Source organism: Heterocephalus glaber, unplaced genomic scaffold (genome assembly GCF_053883595.1).
Source record: "Heterocephalus glaber isolate CG9 unplaced genomic scaffold, H.glaber_assembly_v1.0 deba00000122, whole genome shotgun sequence".
Lineage (NCBI taxonomy): Eukaryota > Metazoa > Chordata > Mammalia > Rodentia > Bathyergidae > Heterocephalus > Heterocephalus glaber.
Genome location: NW_028258138.1, coordinates 70,646,429 through 70,666,271, shown reverse-complemented (window position 1 = coordinate 70,666,271; position 19,843 = coordinate 70,646,429). Strand labels below are relative to the sequence as shown.

General features: G+C 39.3%; 1 protein-coding gene across 3 annotated transcripts in view; it reads left to right on the top strand.

The window, feature by feature from the left end:
- Window positions 1-19,843, top strand: part of Hgd (homogentisate 1,2-dioxygenase) — a 73,367-nt gene that overhangs the window by 10,476 nt on the left and 43,048 nt on the right. For all 3 annotated transcript variants that reach the window (XM_087209217.1, XM_087209221.1, XM_004835640.4), the window contains exons 3-4: window positions 2,335-2,423; window positions 6,117-6,222. In XM_087209217.1, coding sequence (XP_087065343.1) covers window positions 2,335-2,423; window positions 6,117-6,222 — 195 coding nt within the window. The remainder of the gene's footprint in view (window positions 1-2,334; window positions 2,424-6,116; window positions 6,223-19,843) is intronic.

Here is a 19,843-nt window from a genome sequence, read left to right as displayed (position 1 = left end):
AAGGCTCAGAGACTTCCCATTGAATAGCATATGACAATGATAAAATAAGTTACTTTAAAAATGTATGTACAAAGATGTTTGCACAAGTATTGGTATAGCAAAGCTATGATAAAAAAGTTTTCAAAACTTTTGAAGATATTTCATGGCATGAAAAAAATGCTTATGATAGTATTTTCTTAAAAAAAAAAAAGAAAGTATGATTATTATGGGATTACATGTATCACAGAATCTTGTATTAGTCACTATCTCATCACCAGGAGAAAATATTCAGCACCCACAATCTTAAGAAGGAGAGGATTTATTTTGGGGTCACAGTGTTGTCTATGATCTTCTGGCTCCAAGGCAGAATCAGCATGGCAGAGAGGCATGGCAAAGGAGCACTGCTCACCCCATGACAGCCAGGAAGTAGAGAGAGAAGGGCAGAGTCGGGGGCAACACCTTTTTAGGTTATACCCCAGAGACTCACCTCCTCTGACTAGGTCCTACCTCCAAACATGAGAATTATGGGGGACATTTTAGATCTAAACCATAACATTCTGCCCCTGATCCTAAGAAAATATATATCCAATTCCCTGTGTAAAATTCATTTAGTTCATCTGAGTCACCAAAGTCTCAACAGGTTCAGCATTGCTGAAAAGTCCAAGTTCAAAGTCTCCTCTGAGACTGAAGGCAAATTCTTAGCTATGAGAACATTTTTATTTTATGAAAATAAAAAAGAAAATTAAATACTTCCAACATATAATGCTACATCCTCATTTCAAAGGGAGGGAGAAATAGGGGGATAAAAAGGAATGGACCAAGCAAGACCAAAACCCAGTAGGGCAAACATTAAATCCTAAAGTTTCATGCTTAGCACCTGTGGCAGAGTGTAGTGAGATGTGTGCTCCGAAGGGCCTGAGTAGTCCCACCCTATGGCCTTGCTGGTTCTAACCCACATGTCTTCTTTCTTGGGCTGTCTCTGCTCACTGCCTGCAGCTTTCCTCAGCAAACATTCCATGTTCCTAGTATCTCTAATTTCCTGGAGTTTCCACTACACTTTTGGTTTCATTCCCAAAGCTTCATGCACTGCCCTCTCAGAGACTCCTTGCCTGGTCACCCAGCCTTTCCCCTGAAATCTGGGTGGAATCCTCCATGATACCATAACTCTTGCATTCTGCATCTCTGAAAAACTAGTCTCATGTAGATGACACCTAGGTCTGCTGCCAGTTAAAGCAGTAGCCAGGCCTTCTTAGACCATGCCTGAAGTGGCCTGTGAGTGCCTGGATGGCTGGGTATGGTGAAATGAATCTCAAATTCCCTTGAGCAAAGGGTCTAGGAGTTCTCTTCTTAAATGAAAGGGTTTACATTTTTTCAACTTTGAGCCTGTCATGAGTGGGTTCTTGCTGATTCATAAGAGGCCTTCAAGCCATCTTTCCTATTGCCTGATGCATAGAACTTGGCTTCTTCTTAATACTAACTTTTTGGCAATCATGCGGTCCTGGCTCTCCTCAGATCCCAATTTACAAGTGCTTCTTTTCTGACCATACTGCACATTTTTGATATAATCCCACTTTGCTGTTTTATCCTGATTCTCATTGTAGAACTGGCTGAAAAAATCCACTAGTACTCATGCTACAACCTGATCAGTGGTTGCCTTGAAATTTCCTCTACCAGACCAATTTTTCTACTACCTTTAATCTCAGTCTCTCAAAAAAGTCTCAGGACATGGGCAAAAGGTGGACAAACATTTTTCAGAATATAACACACATGGCTCTGATCCAGTTTCCAATACAGTCCTCCTTCTAATCTGAAACTTCATAAGCCTGGCCTTTACTATCCACATTCCTAGCAGCATTCTTGTCTTCTGAGTTCTAACCAGAATCACCCATCAAACTCTCCTTAAAATATTCTAAGGCTTGCTCACCCCATGGCATACAGGAAGCAGAGAGATAAGGGAGGAGCTGAAGACAAGAATACACCCTTCCAGGTTATACACCCAGTAACCAGCCTTCTCTGACCAAGTTCCACCTCTGAATACAAGACTTTTGGGATATAGTTTAGATTTAAATTATAAAAGATCCTCATTTTGGAGGACAAAAATAGAAGAAAGCATACTAACATGTTAACATTGGATGATTTCTGGTTGGTGAGATAATAGGTGATATATATTTTATAAATTTTCTAGAGTAAATGTGTTTGTTACTCTTATAATCTAGGGGAAAGCCACATGAAATGTTATCTATGAATTGGGGATGAACACATGCCCATTTGGGGCAAGACTCCCCCACTGAATTGGTTGGTGGGAACGTGTGATGCTTTTTGAAATGATGCTGTTTATTTCCTCCTTTGTCTTAGAATAATCCTCAGGTCTGCCCTTATAACCTGTATGCTGAGCAGCTCTCAGGATCAGCTTTCACTTGTCCCCGGAGCACCAATAAGAGAAGGTACAAGGATGATTAATTCTGTCCTCATACTGTGGGAACTATGACCAGGACTTTGTATTTCCTCCTGTACTTGGACCACAGCATCTTAGGGCTGCCCGAGATCCTTCTGACAGGCTGTGTTTTGGACTACAACCACAGTCCAAGCCTTGTTCCTAGCTAGAATCAAGTGACTGATAGGACAAAGTGAAATAACAGCTACATAGGGCCTGGAAAACTCACAAGTCCAATTCCACTTACAAATTCTAAAAAGTATTCACAAGAAAATATTTCTTCTAATTCTGTAATACTCTGACCTTCCTTTAAGGATTGTCTAGTTAAACTTTGGTTTTTCAGTATATAATGATTCATTCACATTTATAGAAGATTCAGAGACATATCTTTCTCAGCTGAGTAGGAGCATAATGTTCTTTGCATGAACATGTTGGATAATCCAAGATTGGATAGTTGAAAGGTCATGTGTACTATGGCCCTTTGTGGTTTGAATTAATAAGGTTTTTACTCTTTGGAATTTGCCCTTGCTGGAAATCAGCACATTTGTTAGCACAGTGCATCACGTTTGTGCTTACTCTAACTCCACAAGCCAGGTCAGTGAACTTGTTCCTTCGATTAACTTTTCTGGGACAGGTTGGATGTAACAGGTCTTGTAGATTCAGGAGGCAAAAAGTTTTGTGACTTAAAAAAAATGTATCTAATTGCAGGAATTTCAGTCTGTGAAGGCATCTGTGAACAGGGATGCTGCTGACATTGGAGATTTGAATAAGATTGCAGATGGTCTTGCACTGCTTACAGGGAGAGAATAGGTTGATCTCAGCAGTGTCCTTCTGAGAAGCAAACATGGCAGTGAATACTAAAACACAACAAAGGACCACACAAATGATATACTTTTTCTCTTACTAGTTAATCATGCTCACACTGAAGTGCCCCCTGAGTTTAAATCCTGGCTCCAGCCATGTGACCTTGGACAAATTATTAACCTCTCAGAAATTCTAGTTCTTCTTTTGTAAAATAGAGACTGTTATCACACACATTTTATAGTTGTGGTATGGATTAAAGGGCTTAGCATATTGCCTGGCAATGGTCAATATTCAATTAATAATAGATATTATTAAAATCATTACTGCCACCAGAGCAGAGTTTCTGCTCCATTCAAGATATCTCTAGGAGATAGTCAGAGGGCTGAGCAGGAGATATGGCAGGAGCTGTGTTACCATATCAGTATCAGTGTTGTTTCTTTCTTGATAGATAGGTGTTTGGAGGGACAGGGGAAGAGATAGAGTTTCTCATACATGTGAAAAATCAGGAGTTAATTCTACTGTTATTTAATCAGCCAGCCCTCACCACCACCAAGCCCAAACAGATAGGGTAAGGCTAGGGCATAGACAATTCCTATCCGTTCTAATGTATGACAACCAGGCCTTTGTGACTGTGTTCTTGATTTTGTGGCCCATGCATTGCCAGGCCACCTGGTCTCTGGATTCTGCCTGCCCCCATTATTCAGCAATATCTTCAGCCAGCAGGAGCTGAGCTCTGTTCCAGGAGGCTGAAAAGGAGCTGTTGGCATTTCATTAAGAAGCTGGCAAACTTCCTTGAATCAGAATTAAATCTCTGTCCAGGGCAATGTAGTGCTGCCTGGGGAGTTTTATAAACTCAGCTAAAAAATAAGGGACACTAGGCATGGCTCACCCATCTGTTTAGAACCCTCAAATAGTATCCACAAGAATTTTGTGAAAATGTTCAAAATCCCCTATAGGAAGATAGATCCAAACTCCGTGTACACATGGGCCAGAATTTCTCAGTCACTACTCACTTAGTTACAGAGTGCAGGGAACCACAAAACTATTAGAGATTCTATCTATCTCAGGGATTAAATTATATTTAATTAGTTAGCTAACCTCCTGGGTTCTTGGGTTCTGATAAGGTGAGAGATAGGATAGAGAATGTGGAATTTGGACTGGCAAAAATCTAAATGATTAAGGGATGTCAGACAATTGAACAAGCATCTAGTAAGTAAGTACCTACTATGTGCCAGGTACTTTAAGTATGAAGACTCTCAGTTTTCACCACAGTCCTAGGAGATAAAGATGAAGAACATAGGATCCAGGAAGTTTAGTAACTTTATCAGAATCATATCTAAAACATGAATACATGCTTTCAACCCCATGTACTATTAGGTGATGGAGGAGCTTAGCAAGTCTATCATCTGGGGTCGCATCATCAAGAGCTGGAGGAATAGGATGGAAACAGAACAAATCTAGCACATTTATCTCCCAAACAGCTCAAGGATGGGCTAGGCCCACTCCACCCCCTGGGGAAGATTGTCCTTGGGCTTAAAATAGACCTGGTCTTCCACTGTCAGGAGTCAGGTTCTTCTTCCTTCTGTACCCTGTCAGAGTAACGAAAAACTTAGTCCCTCTTAGTGACTTTCATTGTTCCTCTCCACTTCTGGAAGGATTTCCTCCTTCAGGATTCCTTCATCTGACTCTTCCTCCCTTCCCAAACCTTGAGATCTAGTCTTGGCAGAGAGGTGCTTAGTTCAGCCCTTGACATATTCAGACAGTAAGATTTAGAAAAGAAAGAAAACAAAAAACAAGCCATAAATATACTATAATAAAAGGCAGATACATACTCATAATTTTGGGTCATTGAAGTGTTAATTTCAGAAACTTTAATGACAAAAACAACCCAACTGAAAACAATATAGGACTTGTTCAAGTAATTCATACAAAAATTATTTGACTAATAAATAAGTGAATCAATTCCCAACCTTACTCATAATAAAAAGAATACAAAATAAAATGAGATACTATATCTCACCTATAAGACTAAAATCATAATATCCCAGACTTGGTGATCAGGCACTCTCAGACATTATTGGTAAAATTATACATACATTGGAGATTCTGGGAGAGTCCATATGAAAACTGTTAAGCTCTGATGCATTTAAGGAATAGCCTTGTAGAAATTGGAGAAGGAGCCATTTACCTCTCACAACTTTTAAAATTATTTCAATTATTTTTACCATTAGTATGTATCATGTTTATGGTTTTTAAAGGAAAATCTCCAGGAGGAAGACGGGGAAGATGGATTTGTATTTCAGAAATAACAAAGATAGCCAAGTGTGGCAGCACATGCCTCTGGTCCCAACTACTCAGAGGCCAAGGCAGGAGGATTTGGGCAACTTAGCAAGACCCTGTCTCAAAATAAGAAAAAAATTTATGGGGGCTGGGGATGTAGATCAGTGGTGGCTCTGCTTTCAATTTCCAGGACTGCCAAAAATAACAAAAACAACTCCCATATTCCTTCAATCTATATCATATTCATTGTGTTGATCTTTTAGAGCAATGACTAATATCCTATGATGTAAATAGGCTAATTTTTTTTCCTATGGATTTCCCTCAGGTACCTCCTCTTCCCTCAGAACTGTTGGGAAAGACAATCCTTCCTTGTTTGAGTGTATGGGAATAACTAGGAGCCAAAGCCTAATCTGAAGAGTGAAAGATGTAGTGGAAAGGAGAGAAGGGACCAGAGCTGTGGGTGGCAAGTGGCTGTTAAGAAGTGATGGTGTGTCATTGTCTTTCATACTAAAGCCTAAATATGGTTACTGACTCGAGTGTCTTCCTGAGGGCACCTCTGAGCCAGTCTGTGTGTCATCTAGCATTATCCTAAGGCTTGTGTGTTCTTGTTTCCTTCTAGCTGGCTGTATAGGATTCTACCTTCAGCTTCTCACAAGCCCTTTGAGTCCATTGACCAAGGCCATGTCACTCACAACTGGGACGAAATTGATCCTGATCCTAACCAGGTAACTTGGTCCTGTGAATTGGAGCACACCATATATCCAAAACCCAGAGCAGAACTATTTAAATCAGGGTCAGGGACCTTGAAAAATTAGACAGCTTTTAAAAATAAATGCTAGCATGTCTGTTTTGGGCTTAAACTTGAGTGGGGATTTTGGAATTAATTGATTGGGGTGTGTGTGTGTGTGTGTGTGTGTGTGTGTGTGTGTGTGCTTGTGTCTTTCTAGCCCAGTGATGGCAAACCTTTTAGAGAAGAGCACCCAAACTAAAACCCAAAACCCACTTATTTATTGCAAAGTGCCAATCCTGCAATTAAACCCAAATACTGAGGTTTTAGTTTAAAAAAAAAACAACTCAAACATTAACATCTTTCATTTTAAAAGAAACATACAATAACACGCGTGCCAAAGGTTCACCACCTCTGTAATCTAGCCTAATAGGCACAGGAGTAGTTCAGACTTGGTAGCAATGCCCAGGTAAATTGGATGAATGGAGATTATGCAGGCTTGTCAAAATACCTACATAGGTGTTTTGTTTTAATCTAAGCATATCACAGAATATGGAAAACATTTTCAAAACTGACATCCTTGAAGAGAGGCCTCTGAAATCTGTACAGGAATGAGAGATTTGTTGTTTGAGCGGGATGCTGTAAGTCTTGTGACAGATTGCTTTCACATTCTCTTCAGACTTAGGAACTTCCAATGTTTACCAGAATTTTCCTCCTTTTTGCTCTAATGATGAGTGGGCTTTTTGTCTGGGTATCAGTATTATTTATATACTCTGGTTGCAGCAATGAGACAGGCTCAACATGATAATGAGCCAAAGTCTTCCTTTTAACCTGAGAACTCTAGTATATTGCCTTTGTCTCTGAGTTTAAGTACATGCCACCAATAACAGGTTTATAGTGCAGGGTGAAAAACAGACCTCTACTTCCCAGCTGTGTCCTTGAGCCATGATGTTTCATTTATAAAATGTGATAACACCATCTGCCTTGCAGTGCTATTGTGAAGAAGACATGAGAAAACAGGTGTGAACATGCTTTGCAACCATGCCTGGCATGTTGTAGGCAAGAACTGTGACTCTGATACAGCCATCCTGAAATATTAACTTAAAGGTAGTGATAGTATCTATCAGTCTTGAAATTTATATTAGATTTTCTTTTTTGTTTTATATATTTTTTTAAATTTTGAGGTCTCCCTCTGCCCTTATTTCTCTCTTCTATCCTCAGGCCAAGGAAATCCTTTACTTCTTTGTTTATCAGGACATTTTGTGTATACCTGCGTATCTACTTCCCCTAACACTTAAACTTTTTGTAAAACAAAAGCCAAAATGATTCCTAGTCACTTTTGGTTTCCTGCCCTGTTCCATCTCTTCCTTCAATTATAGAAATAATCAAAGAACTAAACACAGCTCAAACATTGCCCACCCCTCTCCAGCAGAGGTAGAAAGAGAAACTTTCAGGGTAGAAAATAATGTAAATTAGCAAGTGTTAGCCACCTCACAACCATTTTGAAACTGAGATATTTTGTTCAAATAACTGATCCCAAACTTGTGTGAGGTTTAATGTATGCAGGGATGACCTCCCAGCCCTCCACGGGCCTGTATGTTGCCTTTGAGAATATTGGAGAAAAGGCAGGCCCCTGACTCAGCCCCCACACCAGGGCCCATAAAGCCAGGCATTCAGCTCCTGCCCTCCTCTCCTTCGGCCTGACAGGCCCCTTGTGCTGTCAAACAACTTGTACAGTTAACCTGGGAATGACGACTTTACTATATCCTAGAGTCTCTGGATCCTGACTCCATCTTGTTTTTCTACCTTGCCTCCCGCACTCTGGAGTGGGCAATGCGTCTGACCATGACAGACCATCTTCCATTAGCCATTACCTCCTCACTCATCTCACAAAGGGCTATAAAGTCTCTGCTCATTCTCTGCAGATCTGTTTGACTCCTACGTGGGTGATGTAGACAAAGTGAAAGCATGAACTGACGACAATAGAGAGATTAATCAGAAGGAAAGGGATACAAATTTATTAATGGGTAAATTACAGGAGAGTAATAATCTACAACTCAAGAAGGTTCAAACGCTTACATCCCTTTCTTCCTGAGAGGGGAATGGGGAGGTAGTGTCAGGTCCCTAGAAAGATGAGGCTGGAACTTCACTGTGAACAAAGATTGTCTTGTCATGCAGTTAACGTCTCCTGGGTAACCTCTCAGAGCTGCCTTAAGAAGTGATTTGCAAAGCTGCCACGTGGTGATGACTTAGTTTTCTCTCTTGTCATGTGATTGATCTTTGATGAGATTCCTAGGCAGGGAGTTTAAAATGATGGCATTTCTTTTTGGAAGATTTTTTTCTTACTCTGATAAGAGAACTTCAGAGAGAGAGACAGACAGAGAGAGAGAGAGGGAGGGAGGGAGGGAGAGAGAGAGAGAGACTCCTTGTATGAGGGAGAAACTAGGGAAATTTAAAGGGATTTAGATTCTAAGATTGTTTTTCAGCTAGCATGTCAAACCACCATACTTTGGGGTTCTGTTCTCTAAGCCTTGGAAGTTATATCTCAAATTCTACAATTTCTCTGTTAAAGTTGCAATGATCATACTAGTTTATTTTTATTTTGAAAGGTCTTAACTGCTTAATAACACAACTTCATCTTCTACAAGAAAATATAAAGGATGAATACATGTGCTTTCCTAGCACCTCTGGTCAGGTTAAATGGCAATCAAACATTTTTTTATGTACTATTTTTGATGATTGAGAGGTATTTGGACTGCAGTAAGTTTTCTAGTTCTTTCCTTCAGGTGGCAGAGAATCCTCAATTATGTTTCTGATAGTTCTTTCAAGTAGAGCCATATCTCATATTTTACAGAGGAACAAAGTGGTTGTAAAATCAGCGAGTAAGATGAAAATTAAGCATAAATGAAATTATCTCTGAAGAGCCCTTTAATCACTTATAAAGTGTAGGATATGTGGTTTTGTATGTGCTACTCAAGATGCTAATCTTTCTGCACACTAAATTTGAGAACCACTAAATTAGATTAAATTAAGGATTATGGGAAAAACCCATAGGCAGATTTCAGGAATTTAAATCATGTGTCCTTTAAGGTAGAAATCAAATCAATACTGGTAAATAGGATGGGATGGGGATTTTCAGTACCCCTGTCTGCTCACATTGTCCCTAACAATTTGTCTCAGCCTTCAAATCTTAATTAATACACCTTCATAGATTTGTTTGTGGTTGTCAGGGCAACTATGAAACCATATTTCTTTTACATAGTCTAATTTGGGATGGGGAACTATGTTTTAAACCTAACTTTAGGAAAAAGTGTGATGTGTAATATGCTTGGGAATATATTGTTATTAGTATATGTGCTGCCGAAGCAAGCACAGGGAATATAATGTTATTACATGTTATTTTCAAGATAATTTATTATTTATTATTGCTTCATGTTGTTTAGCATGAACACATCCTTTCTTAAAGGTTATTTTGAAGTATAGGCAGCATAGCCATGGAAACTGAAAAAAAAAAACTCTAGAGACTAAAGAATTTCTGAAATAAAACGGTTTACTGAGCCATTTCAGGTGCTAACCAGAAAAACAAAAGACCAGGTCCCAAGCCACATTCCCACCACTACCAGCAGCGGGGCTGAATGGCAGTTGGAAAATATCTGGCAGATCAGAGCAAAGAGCATGTAAAAATAAACTGGGGTAGGAAAGTAGTACTCTAACATACGTTGGCAACAGGTAAGGGGCCTAGGATAACACTGAACAAGAAAGCTTGGGGATAGGAGGGCAGTCCACAGGGATAATTGTTGCTACTGGATCAATTGGGGTTGACAGTCCTAAAACTTTATATGCAAACAGAGTGTGATAATCTTGGTGTTCACTGTGATGGGATTTAAGTCAAGAGCTCAACATAAGTAGTCTCTTTTGTTGGTTTTACCCCAAGCTGTTAGCTGATTAACTTGCCTTATCTCTTTCCCTCTCAATCCTCTGGCCTTTGTCATTAATTTTAGGACATCTCAGAAATTTTTTCTTTTATCAACACTAACCCTGTTACGTTAGAATTTTCTCTAGATTTGTCTTATTATATAAGTCACATATATTTATAAAAATTCAAATTATGTAGAAATTAATTCAGTAGAAAATAGAAGTCTCCTATCATAGGTGAGAGTCTTGTGTATGTTAATTCATTATTTCACAAACAGTTGCCAGAGAAGTTCATAGCACTCTATTAAAAAGCTTGAGCAAATAGAATCATCAGTATATCTGTTGCAGAAGTTTCCACTTGCTTCTTAGTAGACCCTCAATCTATATTTGTTCCTCCTTCCTGTTTCCCATTCCAACATTGCTTTACATTTGTCCCTGAACTTGTTACTTTCTCTTGTTTGAATTCCTCAAACACTTCTTATATGGTAACTACCAAATGGCTTTCTGCTCCAGTACCTCCCCTGCTGGTTTGAGACCCTGTGTTCACACACACTGTGAGAGGTACGCCTCAGAACATCACCTCCATCCAGATAGTGGTTTACCTTGTCACCAGTCACCTGCTTCCTTTGCCTTGATACACACAACCTGGCTGTTCTTGAAAAATCATTTACTCCCTTTTGACAAGTTAATATCTCCTTCCAATTTTATGCTGCATTAATTAACCACAGAAATCTGCCTTCATCACTTTCCCCCCTCATAACCTCTTCCAAATATGTACTCCAGACTCTCACTGAGAAAGTCTGAGAAAATTATATTTAGGTATCTCTCTGACAGTCCTTCCCAGCTGAAACCTGTATGACAGGTATGCTTTCACCTGTCAAAGCCCACATCCAGTACTTCAGCAGCTTCACCAACTACCCACTTGAGTCATCTCTGGGAATTTGAGGATTTGAAAATTGCCATGTTTCCTCCTCTCTGATATTCAATCCCACAGAGAACATCATGGGATAGGTTGTCATCACTGTCATCCTGATGCCCTCCCAGGAAGATGGGGGCTTATCTCCCCTCCGCCCCTGACCTTGATTTTCTTTAGTGTTTATTTAATCAATGATCCAAAAGTTAATGAAAACTTTTGAGTGTATTTAAATTCAGCCTGTAGATATAAGTTCAACCCATTAATATTTTAAATAAGAACCATTCCTAACTTTATCGTGTGTCTTCTTCTACTTCCTGAAGTCTCAGAATTTAATAAACAAATCTGCGTCCGATTTAACCACAGTTTTACAGATTTCCATTACCATTCATGAATCAGCATTCCACTTTAAAAGTCAGAGTCTTTTAAAATTTATTTTTCTTATTATCACAGTCCTTACTTTTGATTGTTGGAAAGTCAGACTTGACCCAGTTAAAATAAAGCTTTAGCTGAGGAGACTACTTCTTGGTTCTCAATCACTATAATTGGGATCAAATGAGAAATACCTCAAAGCTAATTAATGACTATATCATATAATTCCTTCTGTTCCCAGTACATGTAAATTATAAAAAATGTTTAAAAACAATATACCCTTACAGAATTTTTGCTGTCTAATTTGTCAAATTGTTTAGGTCTTGCCATCCTGAAAGCCCTCTCCTGTCCAAATTTGTCTTGGTTTTTTCCTACTTTTTTTAGTCTTTTGCCCAAGTGTTTCTCTGTCTGTATCTTTGTCTCTGTCTCTGTCTCTCTCCTTGTCTGTGTCTCTGTTCCCCTCTGCTCACCCCCTCCCTCCCTCCCTCCTTTCTCAGTACTGAGAATCCAGGGCCTCACAAGCTAGGCAAGCATTCCACCAGCCCCAGCAAAACTTCTTAAAACTCCCTTTCAGCTGGGCATGGTGATGCATGCCTGTAATCCTAGCACTTGGGAGGAAAACTGAGGAATGAGGATCACCATGAGTTCAAGGCCAGCCTGGTCTATATAAGCAAGACCTTATCTCAAAAAAAAACCAAAAACTTTTTTAAAAATTTGTCCCAGACTCCTTCCCCCTCCAATCTTCTCTCCCCTCACCTAGCATGTTTTGCATGCTCTACATGCCTTATCACCAGAGGTTGTTGGCTTGCCTCTGCCGTACCCTATCTTGTGTCTCTACATAATGACATTTGTTTGTAGGTCCCCCATCCCCTTTTGGTAAGAGATCTGCATACATAACACTAGTCTCCATCATGAACCTGAAGATCAAGGACTGCAGTGATAAGGGGGAAATCAGAATTTTCCATAGACAGCCTGAAAGGAAGGGAAAGAACTGTAAATACTCTTATATTAATGTTTTGTTTTAAAATCAGTTATACATATATATTTGCTATAATTATGGTCAGCTGTAATACAGTTTTATATTGTTTTTTTAAAATTTAAATATCATGTTTTGTGATTTTTTTCTATGACTTTATAAACTCCTTAAGGGCAGATAACTTTAATGCTGTATTATAATCCAATATATGTTTATAGACAATTCCTTTATTGTCAGATATTTAGGCTGTTTCCATTTTTGTGCTATAAATCATCCACAGTTAAATACAATCCTTATCTCTGTAGCATTCCAAAGCATAAACAGCTGACCTCCTCTTTTTCCTTCCTGAGTCTATTTCTTCCCTGGGCTCTGTGACATAGCACTGACTGCTAAGCCTACAATGGAGTGTTCTCTTGTTTCTGAGCTAGACTTGCTTACCTCCTCTTGTCTCTATCTCCCTCCCAGGAGGAGGGTAATTACTCTCTTCTCCTCTTCCCTTTTCTTCAATTTCTTATTATACTCATGTTCCCTCTCTCCTCTGTGTTAGTCTGATAGGGCCACCATAACCAAAACAGACTCATAAAGATTTACTTTCTCACAGTTCCATATTATAAGATGGAGGTGTCAGCAGGACGGGTTTCTTTTGAGGCCTCTCTCCTTGGCTTATAGATAGCTGTCTTCTCTCTGTGTCTTCATGCCATTTTCCTTCTTTAAGTGTCTGAATCCAAATTTCCTCTTCTTATAAGGAAACTGGTCATCTTCAACTAGGCCTCACTTTTAGGGCCTCGTTTTAACTTAATTATCTCTATAAAGATTCTATGTGCAAATACAGTCACATTCTGAGGTAAGAATTTTACCAGGTGAATTTGGGAACACAATCCAGCCCATAACATGCTTCCTCCACTTTCTCTCCCTTTCCTTCCAAGTATTAGATAGTGATTCCCACGTTTGTTGCATTGTGGGTTTGTTTTTTGTTTGTTTGGGTTTTTTTGCCTTAGAAGTGAAGGGATAGTTGTTGATGAGAAATGCCAAGGTGGGACAAATTGAGGGGAAGAACTCCTTGAGGGACAGAGGATTTTTCTAGCCCACTTTGCTTCCCACCTCCCTTGTCTCTTGCCCCACCCCAACATACATACACACCTCAGCAGGTAGCAATATGGAGGCCTACCTTCACCCAACTACCTGGGCCCAAATTTGCTATAGCCTTGTGGGCCACATTGGAGGAAGTCAGTTAGACCACCCTGGGGTTCAGAGGCCATGCTCGAGCTGTTATCACTGTGGAAACCCACTTACACTTTATCATGCACTTTGTCTCCTCTTGCCATCTTCCACATCTCTAGGTTTTCTTTTTTTATTTTATTTTATTTACTGCTCCATGACATTAATGGCCATCTCTCTGCAATATGTTTTACAAATGTCTCTCCCAATTTCACAACTCACATTGGACATTGCCATGTATGTGTCCCATCTCAACAGAGTCCATCTAAAATCATCATAATCCCATCCAAACTACTATCTCCCCTTGGTCTTTCTAGGATGTTACTGACACAACTGTGCTTCACACACCCAGGTTTGAATCCTTAGAGTCATTTTAGAGAACTTATCTTTATTCCTCTATAAGGAGTAGAGGTGTGACATCCACAGGGAGTCTTGTTTAAAATGTGGAATCCTCAACTACACTCAGCAGAGACTCTGATTCAGTAGGTTTGAGGTGATACCCAGAAGCCTCTCCAGATAATTCCCATGTAGGTGGACATTAAGAAATACTGCTTTAAGAAATATTGCTATAAATGGGGGAAAAAGAAGAACCAAGATGTATCATGTAAAGGTACAAATTCCCAATGATGAATGTGATTGTAATGTATAGCTAAAATATATCAATAAAAAATTTAAAAAATAAATAAAATGCCGAACCCTTAAAAAAAAAAAAGAAATACTGTGGTAGAGCTTTTAAAAAGATATCTCTGGTTCTTTCCTTTCTTTTCTTTTTAAAATACTTGTAGGTTTTTAAATTTTTTTTTATTAGTACATGTTTGTGGTACATAATGATTACATTCACCGTGGGGAGTTGGTGCATGTATATGATATATATTAATTCTTTTTTATCCCCTTCTCCTCCAGCCCTCCCCCTCCATCTCTATATATATATATGGTACATTTTTGTATTACATAATGATCATGTTCCTTATAGGGACTTGGTATATGTATAAAACATATTACAATTTCCCTTTTTGAAAAAAATCTCATTCTCTCCCCACCTTCCTTTCATCTCTTAGTTTCTTTCCCATATGCTAAACATCTATCTTCCTATTACTTCCCATTATCTGTCTCTTATTTTGCTCTTTATTTATATTTTTTGGTTTCTTATGTAAGAGAAACCATGTGATATTTAATCTTGTATGTCTCATTTATTTCATTTAACATTATGGTCTCAAGTTGGATCCATTTTCCTATAAATGACTGAAGTTTATCTTTCTTTATGGCAGAGTAGTACTCCATTGTGTGTATATACTGTATTTTCTTTACATTCATCTGTTGATGGACATATAGGCCACTTCTAAGATTCAACCACTCTGAATTGTGGTGCTATAAAGTATGCATATATCATTGTAATATTATATCTTTAACTCTTTCAGAAAGATACCTAAAAGGGAAATAGCAGGGTCAAATGGAATTTCCAGTTTTAGTTTTTTTGAGGAATCTCCATACTAATTTCCATTGTGGTTGTACTAGTTTATACTACTACCACAGTGAACAAGGGTTCCTTTTTCCCCATAGCCTTGCCAGCATTTGTTGCTGGTTGATTTCTTGATGGTAGCCATTCTTTTTGGAGCAAAATGGAATCTCAGTATTGTTTTAGTTTCCATTTCCCAAATGGCCAGCAATGTTGAACATTTTTTCATGTATTTACTGGCCATTTGTACTTCTGACAAATGTCTATTCATTTCAGTTACCCATTTTTTAATTGAGTCTTTTGACTGGGGGGGGTGTCTAATTTTTTTGACTTCTTTATATATTTTACATTTTAGTCCTTTATCTGAGGAATAGATAGCAAAATTTTTTCCCATTCTGTAGGTTGCGTCTTTAGTCTGTTGGTTGTTTCCTGTGCTGTGCAGAAGTTTTTTAATTTGATAAGATCCCATTTGTTGATTCTTGGTGCTATTTCTTGTGCCAATTGGGGTTCTGTTCAGAAAATCCTTGCCTACACCTATGTCTTCAAGAGTTTTACCTATTTTGTCTACTAGCAGATTAAGTTTTTCTGTTTGTTTTTTTTTTGGTACCGGGGATCAAACTTGGGACCTTGCACTTGCGAGGCAGGCAGCGGAAACACTGAGCTAAATCCCTGGCCCTACACAATTTTAGAGTCTAGCAATTCTCAGTTTTCTCCAACTATCCTTAATGCCTGTGGTTTTTCGAGGTGCCACCCTATTCCAGAGGCCCCTCTGATTACCCAGACTGTGGCAATGTCCAAGCTGAAAAGTGTCCCTGCTCATGACAGTAGATAAGGAAGCTAGTCAAACACCAGATCCATGGTGAACCCAGGCTGTAGGGTGAGGACTCAATTATTCAATGCTGACATTTTCAAACCCAGAGCAACTCAGGCCTGGCCTGGCTCTTGGCTTTGGAGAGTGGGGCCTGTGTCCTTCCCAGTCTGAGCTCTAACCCCTCAGGGCTTCTCTTTCCAGCCTGCTCCCTGGCTCCTTATCTGTGGCTGTCTCTCACCTAGTAACCATGGGAGGCTAACATTGGATACCCTAAAATGAAGCCATCCCATAGCTGTACTCCATCCCATATTAAAACACTTAACCCTTTCCCAGAATGTCACCCAATCTGGCAATATAGTGGGTGCCTGCACTAGGATGCCTCCCCAGTGTTGTCTGTCACGTTGAAGGACTCCCATCCAAGCAAAACCCAGTACTGCCCTAGAGATCAGAGCTGCCAGCCCAGTCCACCACTGCCATTTTTCCCTGGCGTTCCCTGAGGCCCCAGCACTCTTTCTGCTTTGGCAGAATCAGATGAGACAAAGTCTAGAGTGTTTCTTTCCCTTCCCTCCATCATGGTCCATCTCTTCAACTTCTCTGTAGCTTTTTCAGTTCCTTCCCAATTCCCAGGGCTCGCTCTCTCTTCTGCTGTCTCTCTCTTCTCTCTCTCTCTCTCTCTCTCTCTCTTTCTCTTCCTCAAATTGTTATTTTTCAGTATCTGGTTTCTAAAATCTCAGAGAGGCTGAATTGCTGCTCCTCACCACTTTGCCATTTAAAAATCCTCCTTCCTTTTCTTGATTATACTTCCTACACAACTCATCTCCTCTTTCCTAGACTATTATAATGGCTTCCATGTGGCTTCTTCACCTATATGCACCTTGCTGCCAGTCAGTTCACTAAATTATCATCTCAAAAATCTCCAAATTCCCCCCACGACCCCTCCCCTCTACTGCCTGGATAGTCCAGGCTCCCAAGACAGGAGGTCAAGACTCCTGATTCACTGTCATGGGCCTTCAAACCTCTACTTCCTGCCATTTCCCTTACTTACCAGCCATGCTAGGGCCATCACCATTCCAGGACAACACCAGAAATCCTCCTGTCTTGATGTTTTATGCTCTTTCATCTACCTGGAATTTTCTCTTCTTCACTCACAAATGTCTACCCATTAAAATCCTACCAGCTATTAAGACTCATTTTAAGTACTACTTTCTTCCTTGAACTCTTTCAGTATTTCTCAGAGCATCTGAGAAGAGGAGGTATGTCTCCATCATTTTCATCTGATCTGTGGGACCCAGCATATACCTTCTCACAAATAATAAAATTTGCAGGTATTTGTTGAATTTACTCCTTGGTAGCTCAGACCTCATCATCCTATAAATAGACTAGATTGCATTTCCATAAGTGCATTCCCTGCCATTTGCCAACAGTGCAGTGCACAGTGCCCTGTTCAGCCCTTTTGGACAGCTTGCTAGATCTTTTTTATTATATATCTCTATCAACTTATATTTCTCTCCTTAGAAAGATATTGGAGCTGTCTGCAAACTAGATGGTTTCATTACTTGAATCTCTTATTTTCCATGCATAAGTTGTTAAATAGGCCCTATGCCAGGATATATTCCTGTGAGAATATTCTTGTTTACATGTTTCTTCCAAAGGCATTTTTATTATCCATTTCCTTATTTCCTATCAGGTAGACTCTATGTATCGAGGATGTTCTTCAGTGGTTTCCCTGAGGTTGGAGACTGTGCCATGATCACCCCCAGTGCCGGGTATAAAATTTGGCACACAGAGAGATTCAATAGATATTGTTTGAGTGAATTAATATAAGGGGATTGGACAAGAATGCTGACATCAATCTTAGCAAAGGTATGGTCCCGGGAGTCAGACTGGGCCAGGATTACTTAGCAGTAGAGGGATAGTGAATAAGAGTCAGATTGAAAGTTGAAATGTAAGACCATTAAATGTAGTTTAAACCTGGGTTGATCAGGAATAGTTTGAGAAAAAGATCAAGACAGGCTGAGATAAAAGTTCTCAAGGTATATAGGTTAATAAAAGGGACTGACAGAGACATCAGTTCTTAGTAGAGAAAATTCAGATACTCTAAACCATCAGTTTTCTTCTATAAAAAGATGATAAAATTCATACATGCCTCAGAAGGTTGTGAGAATTAAATCATCCAACAAATATTCAATATATGGAACTATGTTCCATAATCTATGCTAGGTGCTGGATATCTTAGTCATTTTTTCTTCCTCCCTTCCTCCCTCTCTCCCTTTCCCCTGTTCCTCTCCTTGTCTTCCTAACTGCCTTCTTTCTTTCCTTCCTTTCATGGTGCTGAGGATCAAACCCAGAACTTCGCTCATGATAGCCAAGTGCTCTGCAATTAAGCTACATCTTCAGTCTTATTAGTCCATTTTTTGTTGTTATAACAAGATACTGAGGTTGGGTAATTTATAAAGAATATTGGTGTGTTTATTTCAGACTTCTTGAGGTTGGGAAGCCCAAAAGCACAATGCTGGCATCTACTGAGGGCCATCTTGTCGCATCCTAACATAGCAGCAGGCATCACACGTTAACATTGAGAAAATGTGCTAGCTCAGGTCTCTCTTCCTCTCCTTACAAAGTTATTGCCTTCATGGGGGCTCTATCTTAATGACCTCATCTAACACTAATTATTTTCCCAAAGCTCCACTTCTTAAGTATTATTGACATACAAATTTGAGGATTAAGATTCCAACACAGGAACTTTTGTGATACACTTCTGCTGTGGTTTTGATGAGTGTACTCCAAAGGTACATGTGTTAAAGGCATGATGTCCAAGGTGGAACAATTGGAAGGTGGTAGAACCTTTATCTTTAAGAGGTGGGCCTTAGGTCACTGAAAATGTGCCTTCAAAGGGAATTATGAGACCTCATTCGCTTTCTCTCTCTTTTTCTTCTTGGCTCATGAGGTGAGTGGTTTGCTCTGCCATTTGCTCCTGCCATAATATGTCTCCCTCACCAGAGACCCAAAGCAATTGGGGCTACTCAGTCTTGGACTGGAACTTCCAAACTTGTGAGCCAAAGTAAATCGTTTCTCTATATATGTTAATTCCCCCAGGTTTTTTTTTTTTTTATAGTAATGGGCAACTAATATGACATTTAAACTATAATACTGGGTAATGAATATAAAGCCCTTAGCTTTGCATTCAGGGGCAAGGTCAAATGCAAATGTAGGCTTCTGTCCTTGACGGTTCATCTTTTTTTTTTTTTTTTTATAGCCTCATGAAAGAAAGACTTTAGGAAGTCTAAATAAACTATTATAATGTGTATGCTTCTTATCTATGTCCTTCTCCATTACCTCAAAGAACTCCAGTGGATCAATCAGAGCGTGATTTCTCTCCACATAAATTATGCTTTCCTTTCTCCTCAAACTGCAAGATTTGCTGAAGAATTCAGTGAGCCACTATTTTATTGTACTCACCCTTGCCTTCTTATCTGGACTGAAACTTGCCACTAACAATTACCTTGGACCTCTCTCAGCCACAGCTGCTTAAACATTATGATCTCAATTTCACCCATAAGCTACTTCGAAATTCTTGGGTAGATGATACTGACTTGTAATGATATGTCTATCTCTAGCCAGCCAATGTTGTTAAGACCATTCAATCAGTCCAGGCTAGCTAAATCCATGTCGATTTTGAGTGAAATCTCAGAAAATCAAAGAATCTTAGTGTTGAGAGGGATTTTCATATCATCTAACCTAACTCCCAGTCTTCTAAGTTTGGAAATACTTAGGCTAATTATTTATATTTCCTTTTCATCTCTGAGTATGAATTTTGAATCTCAGTTATTGAATGTTGCTAAGGATTTCTGTCTTCCTCCTTTGGAAATATAAAAGAATTTTAAATTCTGACTTTGGAAACCCTTGAAGGTGTTTTTCAAATTATTTTTTACCACTTCATTTATACTAAGTAGAAGCT